We start from the raw sequence: 22,032 nt of genomic DNA, 5'->3' as shown, positions 1-22,032 counted from the left end.
GCAGTGAGCTGAGACTGCGTCATGGTACTCCATCAAGAGGGAAACTCCATCTCAAAAAAAAAAGTTGATCTCATCGAAGTAAAAAGTAGAACAGGGTATTCTAGAGGCTGGGAAGGGTGCGAGGAAGAGAGGGATAGGAAGAGATTTGTTAAAGGATACAAAATTACAGCAAGACTGGGGGGCAAAGTTCTAGTGTTCTATATGCTACTATAGGGTGACTACAGTGAGCAATAATACATTACATAGTTTGAAAGATCTAGGAGGAGGAAACTGAAAGTTCTCAACACAAAGAAATGATAAATGTTTGAGATGCATATATTAATTACCCTGATATGATCACTACACATTACATGTACTGCAACGTCAGCATGTACCCCATAAATATGTACAATTATGTGTCAATTAAAAAATAAAAATCAACAAACAAAACATTTTAAGTAGTAACTGAAGAAAAAAAGAGAACAAATGCAGTGTGCTATTTTCCTTCAACAAAATATATGGCTTGTTTATGTTTGCTGGAATATTTAAATAGTGAGTGTAAAGATATTCTCTGGCTGTATTTTTTCTGAAGGGAGACAAATGGTTATTCCCTAAAATGCCTAATGCCTAAAACTGGCTTCCTTGCCAATCTCCAAAGTATAGTTTTCAAATACATTTAAGTTGTTTTGGAAAGGATAAAAAGACTTCTTTTTTTTTTTTTTTTGGCCACCTCAAGCATTATGAAATAATAAGAACATATTTAATTACAAATGATCTAAAGGGAAAATACAGCAGCTAAGAGATTTTATAACGTGGGGGTGGGAGAAGTAAGGGAAAGCTCCAAATATGAGCTGCTTAAGCTCTTACGTATTAGTATGAATTAGCTCAGAAAATTGAGGTTAAAAGCATTATGCACATGTTGTGTTAAGTTCTGAAATAGGAATGTGTTGGAATGTTCTAGGACCAGATGGCAAGTCCTGCCAGTCTCTTCTATTGTGGTGAGAAGGCAGGAGAAGCTGAGTGCCAAGGCGAGTAGTTTTGGCAGAGGAGGCTGAGGTGGTTCCTATCTAATGATTTCTATTTTATCTGGAGCTAGGTGGTCGGGAAGGTGTTAACAATAGCTGGAGGCCTGCAGAAGCTCGGCATGACACATCTGAGATTGCTAGTATAAAAAATACAACTGATTTTTATACAGTGGTGCTCTATCCTGTGACCCTGATAAACTTTCTTATTAGTTCTAATAGCTTTAATATTGACAGATTCTTTGGCATGTTCTACATAGGTAATCATGCTGTGTATAAACAAAGACAGCTTTATTTCTCCCTTTTATATGTGGAGGTCTCATTTCTTTGTCTTCCCTTTTTGCATTGGCTAGATCTTCCAGTACAATGTTGAAGACAAGTAGTGAAAATGGACAGCCTTGCCTAGTTCCCGATCTTAGGGACAAAACATTCCATCTATCGTCATTAAGAATATTAGCAGCTGGCTTTATGTACATATTGCCTTTTATTACCTGGTCTCAGAAGTCTCATAATGTCTCTACCGCACATGCTCTATGAGTTGAGGCAGCCACAAAGGTTCAAGGGGAGGGACACAGGCTCCACTTTTGATGGGGAGTGATAAGGTTCTAGAAGAGCATGTGGGACCAGAAATAGTATTTTCATTTTTGAAAATACAAATGCTACAGCATCTTAATAAGTTATCTCCTCATATACCATATTCTTCCTTTTTCTGCTTTACCTAGGGAAATTCTATCCATTCTTCTCATATCCTCTGTGAAATCTCTTACTATTCTAGCCCTCTTTGATCTCTCTGCTGAAATGTTGTCAGATTTTAGTCTATTACTGAAGCTCCTACACTACATCATGAATTCTATCAATGTAATAATAGTATGTTTTATTCACCACTATATCCCCAAGGCCTAACACAGTGCCTGTTACATAAGGTAAATCAAATACAAATTTAAAGAAATGTATAGATTTTAACTTATTTCATTACATAATAGTTTGTACTGATTGATGTATTTACGAATCTATCCAACATCTGTACCAGGCACTGTGCTAGGTTGGGAATATGATGTCAAGTAAGACAGACCTTGACTTGAGGCTGTTAACAGAGGAACTGTAGATGGGGTAGACACGGGTGTCTATGTGTACTTGGGGTGGGGATGGGGGCAGAGCATCTGCAGTGCATATGGAGTTGTTCACCTGAGATGCCTCTGGTACTACTTAGAGATGTTCAAGAGACAAGGAATATATCGGTCTCGTGGTCAGGTGAGAAGTCTGATCTGGAGATACGGGGTGTGAAAATCAGTGTTAAGGAAACAGGTCAATCACTGATGTGGATAAGATCATCAAGGAAGAAGAGTCAAAGATATATGAAAATCTATATTCACTATAGCATTACTCGTAAGATTGGAAAAAATATAGGCAAATGTCCTACCACTAGGGAACCAATTAAATAAATTATGGCATATTAATAAAACAGTGTTGTGCAGTCACAAAACCAATATTTTAGAAAACATATTTATTGGAGGTGGGGCATGGTGGCTCACGCCTGTAATCCTAACACTTTGGGAGGCCAAGGCGGGCAGATCACCTGAGGTCAGGAGTTCAAGACCAGCCTAACCAAGATGGAGAAACCCTGTCTCTACTAAAATATAAAATTAGCCTGGTGTGGTGGCACATGCCTGTAATCCCAGCTACTTGGGAGGCTGAGGCAAGAGAATCACTTGAATCCAGGAGGTGGAGGTTGCAGTGAGCTGAGATTGTGCCACTGCACTCCAGCCTGGGCAACAAGAGCAAAACTCTGTCACGAAAAAAAAAAATTATTAACAAGGAAAATAACTCACCATCCATTATATATAAAAAATTAGGATATAAAAACAGCAATATAAAGCTAAAGGATGGTCTCAAATTTGTAAAAATAAGTGTGTTAATGTTGGTTATTTCTGAATGGTGGTGACAATCTGGTTGACTTTATTTTCTGCTTTATGCTTTGTAATGTTTCAGTTTCTAACATGAACATAGGTTTTATTATAGAAACGTCTTATTTCTTAATCTAAAATATGTAGCTGCTAATGTTTACCTGATGAATATGGTTAAGGTCTTAATACAGATTTTGTGGATAGGCGGCTTTAATCTTTTAAACTTTTAGACTTTTAACTGAAAATATTAGTTTTAACCTATAGCAGCTACAGGTCTTCTCACATTCTCTAATTTAATCATGTCAACAACACTAAATGGTAGACACTGTTATTTTATACATCTGGAAACAGGCCAGGTCAGGTAGTTTACCCACGGTTACAACTGGGCTAGTGAAGCTGTGGAGAGAGGACTGTCTCCAGGTCCGGTTTTACTGCAATATGCCACCCTTTACAACAGTTGACACCTGGCATCTCCAGACACCTTCACATATGTTATAAATATTCCTCAAACTTGTCTGATGAAACAGTCACCTGGAGGGTACTTGCTAAGCATACAAGAATCTAAGAAAGGTAGGTAGACAGATGGTGGGAGAGTATACATGGATTCTACTGCTCTCAGACCTTATGAATCAAAATTTCCCAAGGTCGGGGAAGGGGAAGACAAGCTTGAGAGTCTTTAAACAAAGGCCTCTGGCAAATTTACTATCAGGCAAGTTTGTGAAATTCTATTATCACATTAGATAACTGATACTCAATTTTACAGAGCAGGAAACAATCTCAGAGAGATTAGGAGATGAGCCCCAAATCAGATTAAGCGACGGTATGCGGTGGCAAAAACAAGAACTACATAGTTTAACTGCAATTAGTTTTCAAATTTAAGATTCATTTGTGGAATTTCAAAGTCCAAGATAAATTCGCAAAGACGTGGGGTCACACGAGCAACTCTGACACATGCACCATAATAAATTCTATGGTCACCGTAATTATAACTCTTTGAGAGCAATGAACTGGTTAATCTGAATTTGGCTGTCCGGGTTGGCCATTTATTTATTATTTACTTATTTATTTGCAACAAAATCTCTTATGCTGTAAGTTTAAATAAGGGCATACCGTATACTGGTATAAGGAGCAGTCAACACCACATAGGGCAAAACTCTGTGGTGTCTTTCTAAAGGCCTCTTTGCAGTTCAGCACTTGTGCAGCTGAACATGGTGGAGAAAAATAACCATAATTATGCTGAACAAACTCACTTTAACTTTATAATAATAACCTCAAGTGGGACTTTAATAAGTGGTATCTGTTTTGCGACCCATTTTTGCTTACCCTCAGCTAGTTATTAAGAATTTAACAGAGGTTTAAGTTGTGGCCTCAGGCTCCTGGATGTGTAAAAAGAACCTTCAAAGAATTTAAGCTAAAATCACAGTCTAACAGGTGGTAGAGTAGACGTTTTTAAAGGGCAGAGATAGTACTGTTTTAGTTTCCATTAAATATTATTACCAACAATGATTGTAAGGTCTAGCTGCATACACGGGAGCTACAGATATCTGCTTGCTTTAACTTAGAACCTAAGGCAATATCCACTCTATCTCAGCCCAGATACTTTTTGTTACATTAATGTATTAATTTTTGGTTTCCAGTTTCAACTTAATGCTGAGTTGCACTTAAAAATACTTCCTGCCAGGGATGGTGTTTTACACCTATAATCCAGTGCTTTGAGAGGCCAAGACAAGAGGATCACTTGAAGCCTGGAGTTTAAGAGCAGCCTGGACAACCAAGCAAAACCTCTGTCTCTACAAAAAATTAAAAAATTAGCTGAGCGCAGTGGCATGTGCCTGTGGTCCTAGCTACCTGGGAGACTGAGATGGGGGAACTGCTTGAACCTAGGAGGTTGAGGCGGCAGGGAGCTACGAGAGCACCCCTGTACTCCAGCCTGGGCCACAGAGCAAGGCCCTATCTCCTAAACAAAACAAAGCAAAATAAACAAAAACTTTTGTAGGGGTCTACCAATTATAGGAATAACATTCATTATAAAATCTTTAAAAGTTAGATATAGAAAATAATTTTTAAAAAACCTAAAATCACCCATGGTTGAAGAATTGTTATAATAACTGCCAATACTTTTGCATTTTCCTTAAGAAGAATGACAGTTAAGTTTCAGAGCCTCCTATATGCCAGGTACTTTGCTCTCTACTTGTGCTATTGGATCTTCACAACAATGCTTTGAGGCAGGTACTATTAGCACTCCCATTTTACTGATGAGGAAACCTAGGCTGAAAGAGTTTATATAACTTTGCCCACAGATGCAATACTGCTAAGTGGTAGAGTGAATGTTCAAACTCACTTTCTGTCCTTTTCTAGGACCTGTACTTTCAACTATACAGTAATGCCCATTCTTCTTTTGTCCTTCACTTATGTGTGTGGACTACAACTATCCTTTGATCTCACTGGGCCCTACAATCTATTTGAGTCTACGCTCTTTCCACTATTTCTCACTTGCTCATGTCCTAACTTGCCACCTGGCTCAGCTTCCATGGTCAACCATCAGACCGTTTCCCTTGTATACACATCTACTTCCTTGCCTCTCTTTCATTTTGTTATATGCTCTTGGCTAATCCCAACGCTGGCTAGATCCAACTCTCTGCCTATTCCATAGCAGCACGTTTGCAGCTGAAAACAGTGGAGAAAAAGAACCACAATCATGCTAAACAGGCTTATTTTATTTATTTTTTTATACTTTAAAAAATATATGGAATGCTTCACGAATTTACGTGTCATCCTTGTGCAGGGGCCATGCTAATCTTCTCTGTATTTTTCTAATTTTAGTATACGTGCTGCTGAAGCAAGAACATAGACTTAGTTTAACTTCATAATTAAAAACTTCAAGTGGGACTTTAATAAGGCTACTGGTGGCCATATTGTATTTCTCAATCGATCAACTTTCTTACTGTTTTATAAGGCTATTTCTGTAAACCTCCAATACTGTACCTTTCTTTACTCTCAGCTGATGGCCTGGTTTCCTAATTCACTGAGAAAGAAAGAAAGACAATAAACAACTTGACCAGTTGCCATTAGAAGCCCTGCGGTGTGTGTACCTTTTCTCCTGCTATTATGAAGGAACTCTGTGCTCCCACCTAATCCAAGCTTCCACTGTGCTCTCATACTCTTTCCCCTCTTGTCTTCACAAGGACTTGTTTTAGAAATTCTTCCTTCTTCCTGCACTGCCAAGTTTTCCCTTCTCATCTACCAACATGCGTTAAAAAATCCTCTTGATCGCATTTCCACCGCTGTCTGTTGCTTCATCTCTTTTTCTTTATGGCAAGCCACTCTGGGGTCTATTTTTTGTTTTTCCCATTTTTTCCTAAACCCACTCTAGTCGGGCTTTGGTGTTTATACCAATGCACCAAAACCGTTCTTATAAAGGTCACCAACAACCCTCATATTGCCAAATCCAACGGTCAATTCTTAGTCCTCATCTGACTTGATTTCTCAACAGCATTTTTCATAGTTGATTACTCCTTCTTCCTTGAAATGCTTTATTTAAATTTTCTCATAAAGTAAATTTTGAGATCTCATAAAGTATTTTAGCTTGAAATAGCACTTATATATTGAAGACTCTTAAATTTACATCTCTAATGTCTATGGAGTTTTCAGGATAGTCAAGACATGAAAGAAAGGAAGTTTTAAAGAATGAGACAGTGGAGAAAAGTGGTGGAACTAGAGGAGGGGGCGGAGGAATCAGCCTTAGCAGGGCAAGAGCACTCCTTCTAGTTTAAAAGGCCAGGAAGCATGTAGGCAAGTTCTTGGGTAGTAAGGGAGAGATCTGAAGAACTCCCTAGCTTATGGCCTTAATTTGCTCAGTTAAAAATAGGTCAAATAATATCATAAAAGTGAAAAAAGGATGTGATAAAAAGTTTGAAAAAAGCAGCTGGGTAGAGCTGATGAAGCAAATAGGAGAAAGCTAATTCATGTGTAAAATGATTTGAAAACTCTAGGTGAAGGTGAAGACTACGAATTTAGTGGCCCCAATCTGCACAATCACATGATTTTCTCCCAAAGCTGACAGCAGGCTAAGTCCGATAAGAAAAACAAATGGGAAAGATATTTGCAAGTAGTTATTAAACAGTGACAAAATGACAAACCTGTAGCTACAAGGGAGGAAAATGATCCAGGAGGAGCAAAGAGCTTGGGAACAATGGGATAGTTGAGACTAGAAAATTTATTAAATCTGAGAACAGGTGTACTGGGTATTAGAAAGTAGGCAAGGTAGAGACAACAATAAGCTGTTGCCAGAGAATGGGATTCTGAGATTTTAAAACTGGGACAATTCCAGGTAATGGACATGGGACATGAATAAGAATGAAGGTCACTGGAAATGAGAACTAAAGAACTATAAGGTTATAGAGATTCAGTAGAAAAGAATGTAAAGAAGGGAAAATGGAATTCTGGCTAGATAAGCCAGGTCTCAAAGCAGCACAGCTGACAGTTCTCAGAGTGCACACTGGAGGACTGAGGATGACAGTTTTCCCTCAAGCCTACCACGGAACCAGGAAGACTGAGTATCTACTTGAGAGGAGCATGGGGAGATGGTTTACATAAGCCTCATCAATTACTACTAATAAAGTCTATTATTTGCAAAAAATCCCAAAAGATAAATACCAGGTAAAAATAAGTTTAGGATCTAATAAATCTTACATTGTTTTTTATCTTTCTGTTTATTCATGGAGATCATGGGTCAGTGGGTTGGCCCTGTGTTTCCTTATTTTGCTGTTCATCATGATCTGTAGGAATGCAACCAATATTATTATTATTCTTATCCATGATGAAAAATGAAGATGAAGTACATCATATGCATAAAGGATGTATTATTTGGCCTGCAAAATTACTGCATTCTTGATTTAGCTAAATGCCTTCTGATAGTTTAATTGCATTCCAATGAATAATAAAAGTGGAAACATTATAATCTCTAATCATGGTTTATTTTAGTTCCTTGAATACATTTACAATGGCTATTCTGAAGTCTTTTTTCTGCTATATTTGATATCTGGTTGCAATCACAAGCAGTTTCTGTTGCCTGCTTTTGTTCAGTAGGGTCATATGTTCCTGTTTTTTTGCACATTTCACAATTTTCTGTTAGGAAATCTCATCTTTCAGATAATATACTATAGCAACTCTGGGTACTATTAGTAATTCCCTGCTCTCCCAGGGTTGTTACCGCTATTTGCTTATTTGCTATTTATTTGTTTAGTGCCAGGCTGCATTATTTTATGAAGACTGTCCCCCCTAGTGTTAAGCCTCTGACGCTGCTCCTCAGGGAGGCGGTTTTGGGTATGCCTACAGTCATCCTGGGATGACAGTAATTTTGGCAGCACTCTAGTTTCCTTTTTCTTGACCATACCAAGATGTTAAGCTCCACTAATTTGGGGTCCTCTGAAGGAATAATTTCCATGGTCAGTGTTTAATATTTGTTACGACCCCAAGAGGGCTCCTTACAGTTGTCTCTCTCCCTAGTTCTCTTCGGCAAAGCAGTCAGCCTACAGTTTAGCCTGTTACTTTCATTGAATTTGTCAATGTCCTCCCAATTACCTTTCAACACAACCTCCACCAGTTTTTGAGAGTGGATCTTAGGCTTGCACTTCTCCATTTTCTGTTGACAGTAAAGTCAGTTTCTTTGGGAAGAGATAAGGAGCTATTTGTTTTACCTGTTCCCCATACCCTCCACTTCTCACCCCACAAAATCTCGGGGCTAGGGCTCTGGGACTGTGAATGGGTCCAATGGTGTAACTTCAGGTCTTCTTGACTTGCCTCTCTCAGTGTGGAACCTGTCTTACAAGTTGAGACAAGAGCAATCGGGGTCCCAGTATTCACCTCCTGACTCAGAGTCCAAGGTGGAACCTCCATTTCACAGGTGAGGGTTGAGTGGGAGAAGGGAGCTCCCACTTCTCAGCTGCACTCCGCAGAACTAGCCTCAGCAACAAGTAGCTGGCGGCAGGATGAGAAATGCTGACGTCCTGTTTCTCAGGGAAGAAAGCCCTCTGAATGGCTACTGAGGGAAGAGGAAACCCTTTTGGCTACACCAGTTTGGAATGGGTTTCCATTCAACAAACTTGGACAGGGTAGGGAGGGAGTTCTTAGTTCAAGTATCATAGACTCTTACTTTTCTTATCCAATTTTAGTAGATTTTCTTAAACAGGTGATTTTTTTTTTTAATGTGCTGTACGACTCTAAGACCACTTCCAGAGACTTTAAGGAAAGGTCTTAAATTTTTTTCACCAGTTTCAGTGGGGAGTGGGCCAAGGGAGTTACTCATGCTGCCATGATAAAAGTTGATTAACTAAGTTTGTTCGCTTTTACTCAGTAAAATTCCATTGTGTGAATACACTGTAGCACAGTTTATTTATCCAGTCATTTGAGTTGTTTCCAGCTTTTTCTGGTAATGTAACACTGCTACTATAAGCATTCTTATACATATATCCAAAGCACATGGGCAAACATTCTTATTGCATATAGGGTATATACAGGAATGGGATTTGTATGTCAAAAGTTATGCTGGTTTCACTTTATAAAATAGTTCTAAATTATTTTCCAAAGCAGTAGTTTCCTTTTTTTTTTTTTTTTTTCCAAGACGGAGTCTTGATCCAGAGTCGTCTTGCCCAGGCTGAAGAGTAGTGGTGTGATCTTGCTCACTGCAACCTCCGCCTCTGGGTTGAAGTGATTCTCCTGCCTCAGCCTCCTGAGTAGCTGGGACTACAGATGCTCACCACCATGCCCGGCTAATTTTTGTATTTTTAGTAGAGAGAGGACTTCTCCCAAGTTGGCCTTCTTTTGATTAGTGTTAGGAATTACTCTATCTGTATCTTGGTATTTAAAGTGGGTTTCTTATAGACAACATACATAAAATACATATCTACAGTGATTGTCGATATAGCTGGATTGATATCTACCATATCTAATCATTTTTTATTCATTACACTTGAGTTTTTTTCATATTTTTTTTTTGTCTTCCACTCTTTTTTTGCCTTCTTTGGTTTTAGCTGAGTATTTTATATAACTTTATTTTCTCTTCTCTCTTAGCATGTCAATTCTATTTCTTAAAAAAATTTTTTTCAGTGGTTGTCCCAAATTTTGCAATATATATTTGCAACTAATCTAAGTCCACTTTCAAATAACACTATACTGCTTCATGGGTAGTGCAAGTATCTTATAATGACGCATTCTCAATTTCTCCCTCCTGTCCTTTATACCACTGCTGTTATACATTTCACTTATCCACATAATCTGATTATCCAATACTGTGTTGCTATTATTTTGATTAAACTGTTATCTGTTACATCAATTTAAAAAATGGGATTTAATTTTATACTCATGTATTCCTTTTCTAACTTAACTCTCTTCCTTTCTTCATGCCAAGTTCCTGATATATAATTTCCTTCTTTCTAAATAACTTATTTAAACATTTCTTGTAAATTAGATCCACTGGTAACAAATTCTCTCGATTTTTGTTTGTCTGAGAATGTATTTCATTTTCATTTTTGAAGGATAGTTTTTACTGGATATAGAATTCTACACTGGCAAATTTTTCTTTCAAAATTTTAAATATTTTATCCATCCTCTTACTGCTTACTGATTTACAAAAAGAAATGACACAATTCTTATCTAATGTCTATTAGATAAGGAGTTTTTGCTTCTTTGGCTTCTTTCAATATTTTTTCTCTTTGTTTCTTAAAATTTTTCTGTAGTTTGAATATGATATACCTAGGCATTTCTTGATATTTATTCTGCTTGGTGTTTTTCTGTGAACTTCTTGAATCTATGGCTTGATGTTTGTTAATAATTTTGGAAAATTCTCTGTCATTATGATTTCAAATATTTCTTTTCCTCTTTCTTTCTGGTATTTCTATTACTTACATGTTACACCTTTTGTAACTGACCCACAGTTCTTGAATATTCTGTTTTTCTCAGTCTTTTTTTTGTTTTGTTTTTGAGATGGAGTCTCACTCTGTCGCCCAAGCCGGAGTGCAGTGGCGCAATCTTGGCTCAGTGCAACCTCTGCCTCCCGAGTTCAAGCAATTCTCCTGCCTCAGCCTCCTGAGTAGCTAGGATTACAGACATGTGCCACCATGCCTGGCTAATTTTTGTATTTTTAGTAGTATTTTAGTAGAGACGAGGTTTCACCATATTGGTTAGGCTGGTCTCAAACCCGTGATCTCGTGCTCCATCCACCTTGGCTTCCCAAAGTGCTGGGATTATAGGCATGAGCCACTGCGCCTGGCCTTCTCTTTTTATTCCTCTTTGCTTTTCAAGTTGGGAAGTTTCTATTGACATATCTTCAAGCTCACTGATTTGTTTCTCAACCAGTTCCGTTATACTGATGAGCCCATCAAATGCATTTTTTTTTTTTTTTTTTTTTTTTTTTTTTTGTGTTTTTTTTTTTTTTTTTTTTTTGAGTCAGGGTCTTGCTCTGTTACCCAGGCTGGGGTGCAGTGGTGCAATCATAGCTCACGGTAGCCTCAAACTCTTGGGCTCAAGTGATCTTCCTGACTCAGCCTCTGAAGTAGCCAGGACTACAGGTGTGTGCTACCATGTCTGGCTAATTTCAAAGGTGTTCTTCATTTCTGTTACACTATTTTTGATTTCAAGCATTTTCTTTTGGTTTGTTCCAAGAATTTCCCTGCCTCTGCTTACATTACCCATTTTTAAATGCTGTGCATTTTTTCCATTAGAGCCCTTGGCATATTAATCATGTTATTTTAAATTCCTGGTCTGATAATTCCAAATATCTGTTATATAAGAATCTGATACTGATGTTTGCTTTGTCTTTTCAGATTGTGCTTTTTCTTTTTAGCATAACTTGTGACTTTTTTGTTGTAAGTGAGGCATGATGTATTGGGTAAAAGTTACTGAGGTAGACTGGCCTTTTATGTTTATCTGGCTAGGAACCAGTTGTGTTTACTGTAGTTGTAGGTGACAGAGGCTAAAATTTCCTCTGGTGCTTTTATTTATTTATTTATTTTTGAGACAGAGTCTCGCCCTGTCGCCCAGGCTGGAGTGCAATGGCTCAATCACAGCTCAATGCAACCTTCGCCTTCTGGGTTCAGGTGATTCTCCCACCTCAGCCTCCGAAGTAGCTGGGATTATAGGCATGCGCCACTATGCCTGGCTAATTTTTTGTATCTTTAGTAGACGGGGTTTCATTATGTTGGACAGGCTGGTCTCGAACTCCTGACCTTGTGATCCAGCTGCCTCAGCTTCCCAAAGCGCTGGGATTACAGGCATGAGCCATCGCACCCCGCCCCCTGGTGCCTTTTTTTTTTTCTCCCCTGTTGTCTTTTCTCTCCTTAAACAAGATCTGAGAGGTAAGTTCTTTCAGTATCTTCAGTACTGCCTTATTATTGTACAAGGGCCTGCTCTATCAATGTGGTGGTGAGGGGGAAAGAAAGGTAGGGATTGGACAGTCCTATGATCAGTTCTCAGTCTTTTAGTCAGACTGTGTGTCTGTGAAGGGCTGTGTTCTTCAAAAGCACTTCTCAGTTTTTTTGTTTTTCCACTCCCTTTGGTGAGACAAGAGGGCCAGAGGGAGCCAGATTTGGGAATTTCCATCGTCCCAGGTTGGCTGGGCTCCAGTAAAATAGTTTTCTTTCTGTGCAGGCCTTTGTTAAGGAAAATGAAATTCTCCGGGAGTATCTAAAAATGGCTAGTTTTCCCTCCCAATGAGTGAGTGGGAAGAGCATTTTTCTTAGATCTTCACTGTGAGAACCTGGTGGAGCTCTTCAAGGTAAAACTCACAAAAGCATATGGGCTTCTCAGTGGCTGGTTCTTCAGTAGTTATCTCTCAAGCTAGTTCACACTCAGATTCTAGCAATTAATTACTCTTTCAATATTCCCACCTGAAGCTGGCTCCATTATTGGGTTCTCAGTGGTTTCTGTTGGCAGTAAGCTGACTCTATGGATCTGCTTGCCTCCAGTTTCCAGGTCAGTGTGACTTCAATTCTCTGATGAATCTAAGGGCAATTCAAGATGACTAAGTGCATTACATGTCAGAGGCTAAACTACTTTTTAAGAGAAATCTTTTTGCATATCTTTGATTACTTATGTTGTAAACTTACTGCATTATGTCGGTAAGTATCTTTAAGGTTTCTGATACACACAAACTTCCCTGCAAAAAAGCTGTAAACAAAACAAAACAAAACAAAACAAAACAAAAACCAAGGCCAGGTGCAGTAGCTCACGCCTACAATCCTAGCACTTTGGGAGGCCAAGGCGTGCAGATCGCCTGAGGTCAGGAGGTTGAGACCAGCCTGGCCAACATGGTAAAATCTCATCTCTACTAAAAATACAAAAATTAGCCAGGCGTGGTGGTGGGTGCCTATAATCCCAGCTACTCAGGAGGCTAAGGCAGGAGAATTGCTTGAACCGGGAGGCAGAGGTTGCAGTGAGTCAAGATTGTGCCACTGCACTCCAGTCTGGGAGACAGAGCAAGGCTCTGTCTCAAAACAAAAAACAACTCCCCCCACCCCAAAAATCTGAACATATTTTAACCACCTTATTTTTCTGCTCACAAATCTTCAATGCTCCCTCAGGATTCAAGATGAAGTCCACGCATCCCTGCCAAATACCATTCATCTGGTGGTTGGAGAGGGTCACTGAAGTCTTCTAGATAATCCAGACCTATCTGTTTTTCAATTTGACTCCTCACTACTGTTCAAAGTAATCCTTTGGTTCCAGTGATTAGTGAATTGATTGTCCCTAGAATACAACATGATCACTCATTTTGGTTTTGTTCAGCATCCTTTGATGTTTAGGATGCTGTCCCATATCCTCTCAGCCTCTTCCAATTCAATCTACTATGCTGACTGCTCACCTTGCTCTCACCCATTTCAGCTGCTGCATATTTATAGAGTATTCCAGTACACTTTGGAAGGTGTGAGAAAGCCAACAAGTTTTCATAGACTCCTTCGTCAATATGGGCAGAGAGATGGGGCCAAATCTACTCTATGCAAAGTGAGGACTAGTTTAGATAACAAAACTAAGAATTTCTGAAATGGGAAATAAATGCAAGTTGGCTGCTTATGAAATAAAATCATGGAATTATAGTTTTTCAACTTCTTGTTCCTCATTTGTTCCAGGATTTCCTACCTATGATGTCATGACTGCATTAAGGAGCTCTCTCCTAACTTCTCAAATCTCGTTTCATTTTTTTTGGCTCAATTCAAAACATGGACAAAGTAATTACTAATGACATATTTAGTGGCATTTAAAACATAAACTATTTTTCCTGTCTCTTTAGAGAAACCTATATACAAAACAACTATTTTTAAGATAAATATAAAAGTTTAAGCAGTGTCATAAGAAAAGTCTAAATAGTAAGCAAATGCATGGTACAAAGATGATCATTAAAATGAAGAAAAGGTGTTATCAATCCTGAAAAACAGGGTTTTCAGCCCTAAAGTTTGATTTTATAAAAGAAAAAGACCCAACTCACGTTCTATTTGCTCAAACATCACTGAGAAGAGGAAGTCTCGTGGTGTCATATAATATTCTCCTTCATGTTCCAGTGAAGAAAACTGCATAAAGCGTTGCTTACGAAGAGACAGTTTCCCTATTATTCCATGTTCAACATTTTTCTAAAAGAAAAATACATTGCAATTTAAGATTTTTTCAGTGTTATTCTCAAACAGTCATTTCTAAGACAATCTTTAAAAAGTAATTTTCATGCTTGGATCTGACAATCCCCAAACTTTTAAAATCATTCATTTAACAAATATTAACTGAGTCCCTACTTTGCACTGATGATACAGCAGTGAATAAGACTTACTTGGGGGATGTGATATTCCAAAGAGGGAAAATGACAAGTAATGAATAAATGTATAAAATATTGTAAAACAGGTCAGGTGCGGTGGCTTATGCCTGTAATCCTAGCACTTTGGGAGGCTAAGGTGGGCAGATCATGAGGTCAAGAGACTGAGACAATCCTGGCTAATGTGGTGAAACCCTGTCTCTACTGAAAATACAAAAATTAGCTGGGCGTGGTGCTGGGCACCTGTAATCCCAGCTACTTGGGAAGCTGAGGCAGAGGATTGCTTGAACCCAGGGGGCAGAGGTTGCACTGACCCAAGATTGAGCCACTGAACTCCAGCCTGGTGACAGACCATNAAAAAAAAAAAAAAAAAAAAAAAAAGTTTTGACTGTTTCAAAAAATAAAAAATAAAATAAATAAAATGGTAAGAAGCACTACAAAGAAATATAAAGCAGGATAAGAAAGGGATAAAGTGGTAATATCTTAAGATAGTCAGAAAGACCATCTTAAGATATTCTTAATATCTTAAGATGGTCTTTCTAAAGAGGTAACATTTAGAGACTAAGTTAGGTGGAGTTAGTGTGTCCTGGGCTCTCTGGAAGAGTGTTCTAAGTAAGCAGAAAATCCATGACTTGGGAACAAGCTTGGTCAAGGAACAGAGGAAAGGCCAATAGTACCAGAGTGACTGAGGAAAAAGAGTGGCAGAAGAGAGACAGGAGGGCAACAGATCATGTAAAGTTGTGCTTTCATAAAGATAAAATATGACATATTAGACAGACAGCTGTTTTCAGAAATGTGAGAGAACAATGGGTAGAAGGAGCTAGAAGAAGGATGGGTAAAATATTGTAGTGGAAGAGTCTGCACCTCAGGCAGCAGGACTTAGACCCTGACTAAGTGCTAATGAAGACAGTATTGAAATCTATTTTTTTTTTTTTTTTTTAAGACAGGGTTTCACCATGTTGGTCATGCTGGTCTTGAACTCCCGTCCTCAGCTGATCCGCCCGCCTTGGCCTCCAAAGTGCTTGGTTTACAGGCGTGAGCCACCGCGCTCGGCCAGTATTGAACTCTTTATAACTAACTTTTCATTGAGCACCTTCTATGTGCTAGGCACTGTACTAATTAAGTACTTCACATAGATTAGTTAATCCTCACAATAACTTTGAACAGTAGATACAGAAGTAGATACAGAAACTGAAGAGTAAATGGCAGAGACAGGCTAAAAAATGAGGTGTGACTTAAAGGGTTTTGATCTCTTAACTACCACACTATCCTCCTAACATGACTGGGCACTGTGAACTAGGGAGACTGGAGGAAGATGACACAGCAGTTACCAGATACTTATGTCAATGCAAGACTCTTGATACAAGAACATATTACCTGTGGAATCCAATAGCAGGCTTTCATCCTGGACTGCTTTCTAACTGCATCCTGGAGTGCTGCTCTAACTTGACTATGGTATCCTTCCTGGACATGTCACCTACATTTCACACTTAATACTGATCCTATAATTCCCTGACACACAGGCAATGTTCAGTGACTGCTGACTTGAATTGAAATGGGAAAAACATGAATTCCAGTTGCTTAAATCTCTCCAAATTCAAAGCTGCCAACCCTCTTTTTTTGGCTGATTTCAGTTCTCTGACCAGAATGAATTCTCTCGCTTAATTAGATAATAGGCTTCCTTGAGCAGCTGGTTTTACAAATCTTTTGTGTTGTCAGTGCCTACCAGAATACTGCACATGTACAGAATATCAATAATATTGCAATGATCTGTACCCTATGCCTTTCCTTTTTTTCCCCTTAAATGACTACTACAAAAGTAACTCAAGGTGAATGTTTTAATCATGTAAGTCCATACCTATGCCAGTAATCAGAAAACTAAACTTTACTGATACTTTCTGAACATTTTATACACGAGGCAAATATACGTACACACATAGTAAAATATAAATATACGTAGCAATAGATATACCATTTTATTTAACAAATTGTTATTAAATATCTGTAGGAAAACAGTAGTAGATAAACTAATTCCCATCAGAAAGTACTAAGCGTTCTGGCAATGAATTTATAAGAAAGTATATGGCTGAGATAGGGATGAGAAGGTGGCTAAGAGTATTCTCAGTAAAGGTCATGGCATTTACCAAGTCCTAGATATAAGAGAGAACACAGCATATATTAGAGAAGTGAAAGAAGCTGAACATGGGCATATACACTGTTTAGATAATTTTTATATCTATAATGCTAATATATAAGATTAACAAAGTTAAACAGTCTATACAGAAAAAAAGTATATTCTCATATTCCTAAGTGAGTGTTGTCTCTTTTAAATTTCCTGATATCTAAGTTGTTCATGGCTGGCAAAAAAAAAAAAAAAATTATATATATATATATATATACACACACATATATATATGTTTTCAACCAACAATTTAATCCTTTTTGTAAAAATAAACAAGCTCTTCTTTCCAAACCTCAACCAACTAAAAAAGGTCAGCTACTCATTTATCTCTGTCTTCTACTGGTTCCATAACAAAACCAGCCATCAACTCTGTGTTTCTTCTGGTTGTCCTTTATCTTGTAGCAAACTTACCCTTTCCTGGTCCTAATTAATACCGAATCTCATCAAGAAGTAAAAACATTAACCTTCCATTTTCTTACAGCAAGATATAAAAACTAATTTCTTTTTTTTTTCCTCCTCATTCTGGTTTTTAATGGTCAAGGTGACAACAGTGTACAGTTTTTCCAGACCCATATGTAGGTTCCACAGTAATCTCCACCTGCTGGAGGATACACCATGACAGAGGCAATTGTCCCAGCAGGCCACTGTCAGTGTGGGAACTTTGCGATCAAAAGCATCAAGCCAAGTCTCTTTCTCAGGATGGGTCTTGGTTGAAACCACAAGCCCTTCTGCAGTTCTAGGTGGATGTAGTGTTGGTTCTTGGCTCATTGCAGGGGTGAAGCAGGAAAGAGAAAGAGACTGGTGAAGATCTGTTGGAAAGGACTGTTGGAAAGAGGATGGAGACACATTACAATTCCAAACCAGGAGCTCCTGAGTCAGCATGGATTCTAAGTCTCTTGTTTGTTTAATGGGGAGATGGTTCCATCCAAGAGCCCAACGGCCCTCCTCTCCCAAACCTGCATAGGAAGCAAACTTACAGGGGTGGTGGAGGGTCTTTATCAGGTCAGGACTACTGCCTAAGTTTCTGCAAGTCACAAGTCAGCAGGTCAAAGAACAACTGTGAAGCAGAACCTGCAGGTTTTGAGTACCAGCTCTCTAGCCCAACAGGCAGAAAATGAAGCCGAAGCCAGCTCTTCCATTTTCATCAATGAATCAGAGTCTATCACAAATATCCAAATTTGGCTTGCAGACGGCAGGAGGCTGGTGCAGAAATTTAACCACAGCCACAGGATCAGTGACATCTGACTCTTCGTCGCGGATGCCCGGCCGGCCATGGCTGCAACCAGCTTTATCCTCATGACTACTTTCCCAAACAAAGAGCTGGCTGACAAGAGCCAGACCCTGAATGAAGCCAACCTGCTCAATGCTGTCATCGTGCAGCGGTTACCATAACCACCCAGCCAGCTGCCTGGCCTCCCTCCTGTGTTTCCCATGGCAGTGGCCAGGATCCATGGGGATCGCCCCTCCTGCCCCCTTGTGCGCACCCAGCAGTCGAGTGCGACGTCTCCTCCATAGGTCTGGGTTCTTAGATCTTGGTTGGACATTTGTTTTCTCCTTAGTTGCATTTTCCTGGGTTTTTTTGACGATCAATGGACTTTAATGAAAAAACAAAAAAACAACCAAAAAAAATTGAAGGAATATCACCAGCATGTTGTACGGAAACTCTCCCACTGAAGCAGGCTTTAATTGCTTTAAAATTATATTTATCTTGGGGCCTGTGGGACAAAACTTCCTTCCATCCTCTGCATAAAAACTTGTGGCACACAGTGCTTATTCACTAGTGTGTCCCACCCGCCAGCCCCAAAGATGACTGGAGGAAGGAGCGGAAACGTTTAGAAAGAGGCTTCGCCGCCACTTGTTCCTACAGGAATGTATCACTTGCCCAGATAAAACTGAGCAGCAGCCAGAGTCCCCTAAAGTGGGAGGTCAGAGCTGCATGCACACAGTGTCTTCAGAAACTGAAAATATATATTTCCCTACGCTCTTTTTACTCAACCCCTGGGAAATCCAATCTTGCCAGGCCTTGGCCAGTCGAGATTCTGTTTCACCTGCCTGCCTGGCCCTTTCCTTCGTCACCATCTGGACTGCTCGCCTCCTGGGAATTCTCATGGGCTCCATCATGGCTTTATTTACTCCACGTGCAGAAGTCTAAGTGGACCTAGGTGGGGTATTTTTTTCAGTAGGATACAGCTCATGCCAACCCAACCCAAGTGAGTTCAGAATCAGGGTATCTTGCCCTAAAAGATAAACAGTCAGAATGCCACCGAGCTGTTCACTAGTGATGTGTGGCAAATCAAATCAACTGTTGAAGAAGGGGTGAGTTTCCTGTGCTACAAGCACCTGTCACTGTTGGTACTTACAGGAGGTTTCTGCTGGTACATCTTGGAAGTGAGTGTAAAAACTATTTTCAAAGAAATTCTGTTTGTTTTTCTTACAGGAGGTTTAGACCGCACAAACTCCTCCATCTTATGGTTACCAGTTTTATATGCTTATATATGCCTATAACTTACACAGGATAACATTTTTGAAGAGGCTTGAGAAGAGTCCGTTATTCAGGGAAGTGCCTTGCTGCGTTGAAAGGTTAACTGTCATTCCTTTCAATTTTGGGTAAATAACCGCTTTAGTGAACAACACAAGGTAGAGGAATTGAAATGAAAGCTCGCTTTCTTTCAGAGGTTGTTTCTGAGTTGAAGCTGTCACTGAATGGCAGACCATGAATTTAGAAGGTCACTTACATAAAAATGACCTCCAAATTTGTCCCACTGCCGTAAGTCTACCAGTACATGGTGTGGTATAAAACCTTCCAACAACCCTATCAACATCCCCCTCAATTCATTTTGGTATGGTAGCTTTTCCTTCCTGCTACTCCACTGTCTAAATAAACCTATTCCACTACCCAACACCTTTCAACTCCCACTGTCAGCACTAATAACGTCTCTCCTTTTCCTAATCCTCTCCACTACCTCTCGCACTCTGCTTATAGAGTACAAAATTATCATCTGGAGGTCATCACCATGGCAGATTGTAATCCTACTAGTTTCCTTATTAAGTATACAAAGCAAGCCCCCAAGTCACTATCTCCTACTATTAGAGTCTTTCTCTTCATCCTAAGTCTCACTTTCTCTGAAGAAAACACTTAATGGAGCATTTACTAATTTGAGGAGACTCTAGGAAGAGACAGAACACTTAAGAATCAAGGGGGCAACTCGGTGGTAGTAAATATGAACAATAGTATCTAATGTTTGTTAAGTATGTCATATATGCAGAGCAGGGTGCTAACATCTTTACATACATGTTCTCACTCAATCTTCACAATGCCCTTAATAGTGGACACTATCCTCATTTTACCAAAAAACAGAATCAAAACACTTAAAGCTTGTGAAAGTTAACCGGCTTGCCTAGATTGAGAGAGCTTAGGCAGTATGACATCAACCCCACCATCTCAACCACTATCCTATACTACCTCCTGTTAGAATAAGATAAATTAGGAAAACAGAAAAAGCAGTGTGTGGGTAATGATAGTTGAGAACATGTTTATGAAAAGAACAGGATTTAAGCTAGACTCCAGAGAATAAATAATAAAGAACCAAACTAGAATTAGTCATCATTTAGTCCCTGGGCTAACTGTTGTCCAGTTCCTAAATGGTATGTATTACTTTCCTAGTTCAATCAAATTTAAAGTAAGTAGGATGCATTGAATGTGTTTCTTTGCTACAACAATTTATGTAAAGGAAAAAAAAAAAAGTATTGTTCTGAAATTACCAGGGCCTTTCTAATTCCAAGTTGATGAATCAGCATAGTTTTATTTAGGTCATCTTTATCATACAGTAGTTGAATTTTATAAAGACATTTTAAAAGATCACTAATATAATCAATGTGCATTCTATATTTATGCTTATTTCATATAATTTGGAAGATTAATTTCCCAATACCACTTTTAACCCTTTATTCATCTGTCAGGCTTAGCTTGCTTTACTTCATGTTTATAATAATTCTGAACAAATCTCAGATGTACTGGATAGATTTAATGGTTAAGAATTTACTAACCACAATATTGTTCCCAAGAAGAAAAAAGGTACCTTATTATATCATTTCCATGAATGCACTGAAATAAAAAACAAGCTGTCTTTTTTTGTCTAATTTTTCAACTAAACTCTTGAAGCATAAATTTCATCTTTGTTTCACTGTGCTGTGCAAAGCATTTGGCCTGGTGCCTTACATATATTGGGACTACAACTGACATTCGACATAGAATTTTAAGAGGTAAAAGGGACTTAGAGATCATCTACTCCAACACTTCTGTGCAAAGGAACAGAAGTCAGGTCTTTTGAATTCCATACCATGCTTGATTAACCAGTTTGCTTATTAACTACTTCTGATAAATGTTGGGTACAAGTGGCTAAGGTCCAAATGCTGCTAATTTACAGTCGAGGGAAACGTATGGCAAATTATCCCTTATTAATAACTGAACAACTAAAAACACAGTTTACAACAAGCCTTTGGCAGAAAATGTGAACTATTTCTTAATTTGTTCTTTTTGTTTCTTTCTTCACTTCTTCCTTCCTTCCAACTGTGTGCTTTTCCTGATAACGTGTGAATGCTCTCTCTTTCCCAGTTTTGCTTCTCTTCCCTCTTAGGTTTCAGGTCACTTTTTTTGGTTTGTTTTTGTTGCTGCTACTTTCATATTCCCTGAACTAACCATATTGCTTTGGGTACTCATTTACTTTAATCTCTGTTGTCTCATTTTCACTGTGGTGTATTTGTTGTAGGTTAGGCTTGGTAAACTGAGCTAAGGTAAAGAAATGGCTTGTAGACTTCAGTAAGTACAGTTAGAATATCAGTTTGAATGGAGAGGATAAGGAGCTATAATAAATATCAAGATATCAACATTATTTGAGACCAGCTTGAGCAATGTAGTGAGACCCTGTCTCTATAAAATAGAAATTAAAATTAAAAAAAAATTAAATCTAATAACAGTACCAATACCTAGCTTAAAATTGTTTACATATCAGGCAGTTAAAAAGTTCATTAATTCATTATCAAACATTTAAGAAGCTGTTATGCGTCACTGTTCTGGGGACACATAGACAGATACTATGAAGTCTCCCCCATAAGGAACTTACAAAGGGGAGTGTTGGATAGCAAAGCAAC

At 38.7% G+C, this 22,032-nt stretch overlaps 1 protein-coding gene and 1 non-coding gene across 2 annotated transcripts in view; both read right to left on the bottom strand.

Moving 5' to 3' along the window:
- MICU2 (mitochondrial calcium uptake 2) overlaps nucleotides 1-22,032 on the bottom strand; it is a 109,252-nt gene that overhangs the window by 57,078 nt on the left and 30,142 nt on the right. Inside the window, exon 2 of the mRNA XM_037745573.1 lies at nucleotides 14,385-14,526. Within this exon, the coding sequence (XP_037601501.1) occupies nucleotides 14,385-14,526 (142 nt within the window). The remainder of the gene's footprint in view (nucleotides 1-14,384; nucleotides 14,527-22,032) is intronic.
- On the bottom strand, nucleotides 5,646-5,748 carry LOC119474045. The gene has a single exon (XR_005203345.1). It is a non-coding gene; the product is annotated as a U6 spliceosomal RNA (small nuclear RNA).

The sequence above is a fragment of the Cebus imitator genome, unplaced genomic scaffold (genome assembly GCF_001604975.1).
Source record: "Cebus imitator isolate Cc_AM_T3 unplaced genomic scaffold, Cebus_imitator-1.0 Scaffold204, whole genome shotgun sequence".
Lineage (NCBI taxonomy): Eukaryota > Metazoa > Chordata > Mammalia > Primates > Cebidae > Cebus > Cebus imitator.
Note: the sequence above shows the minus strand (reverse complement) of the source record. Positions and strands in the feature narration are given on the sequence as shown.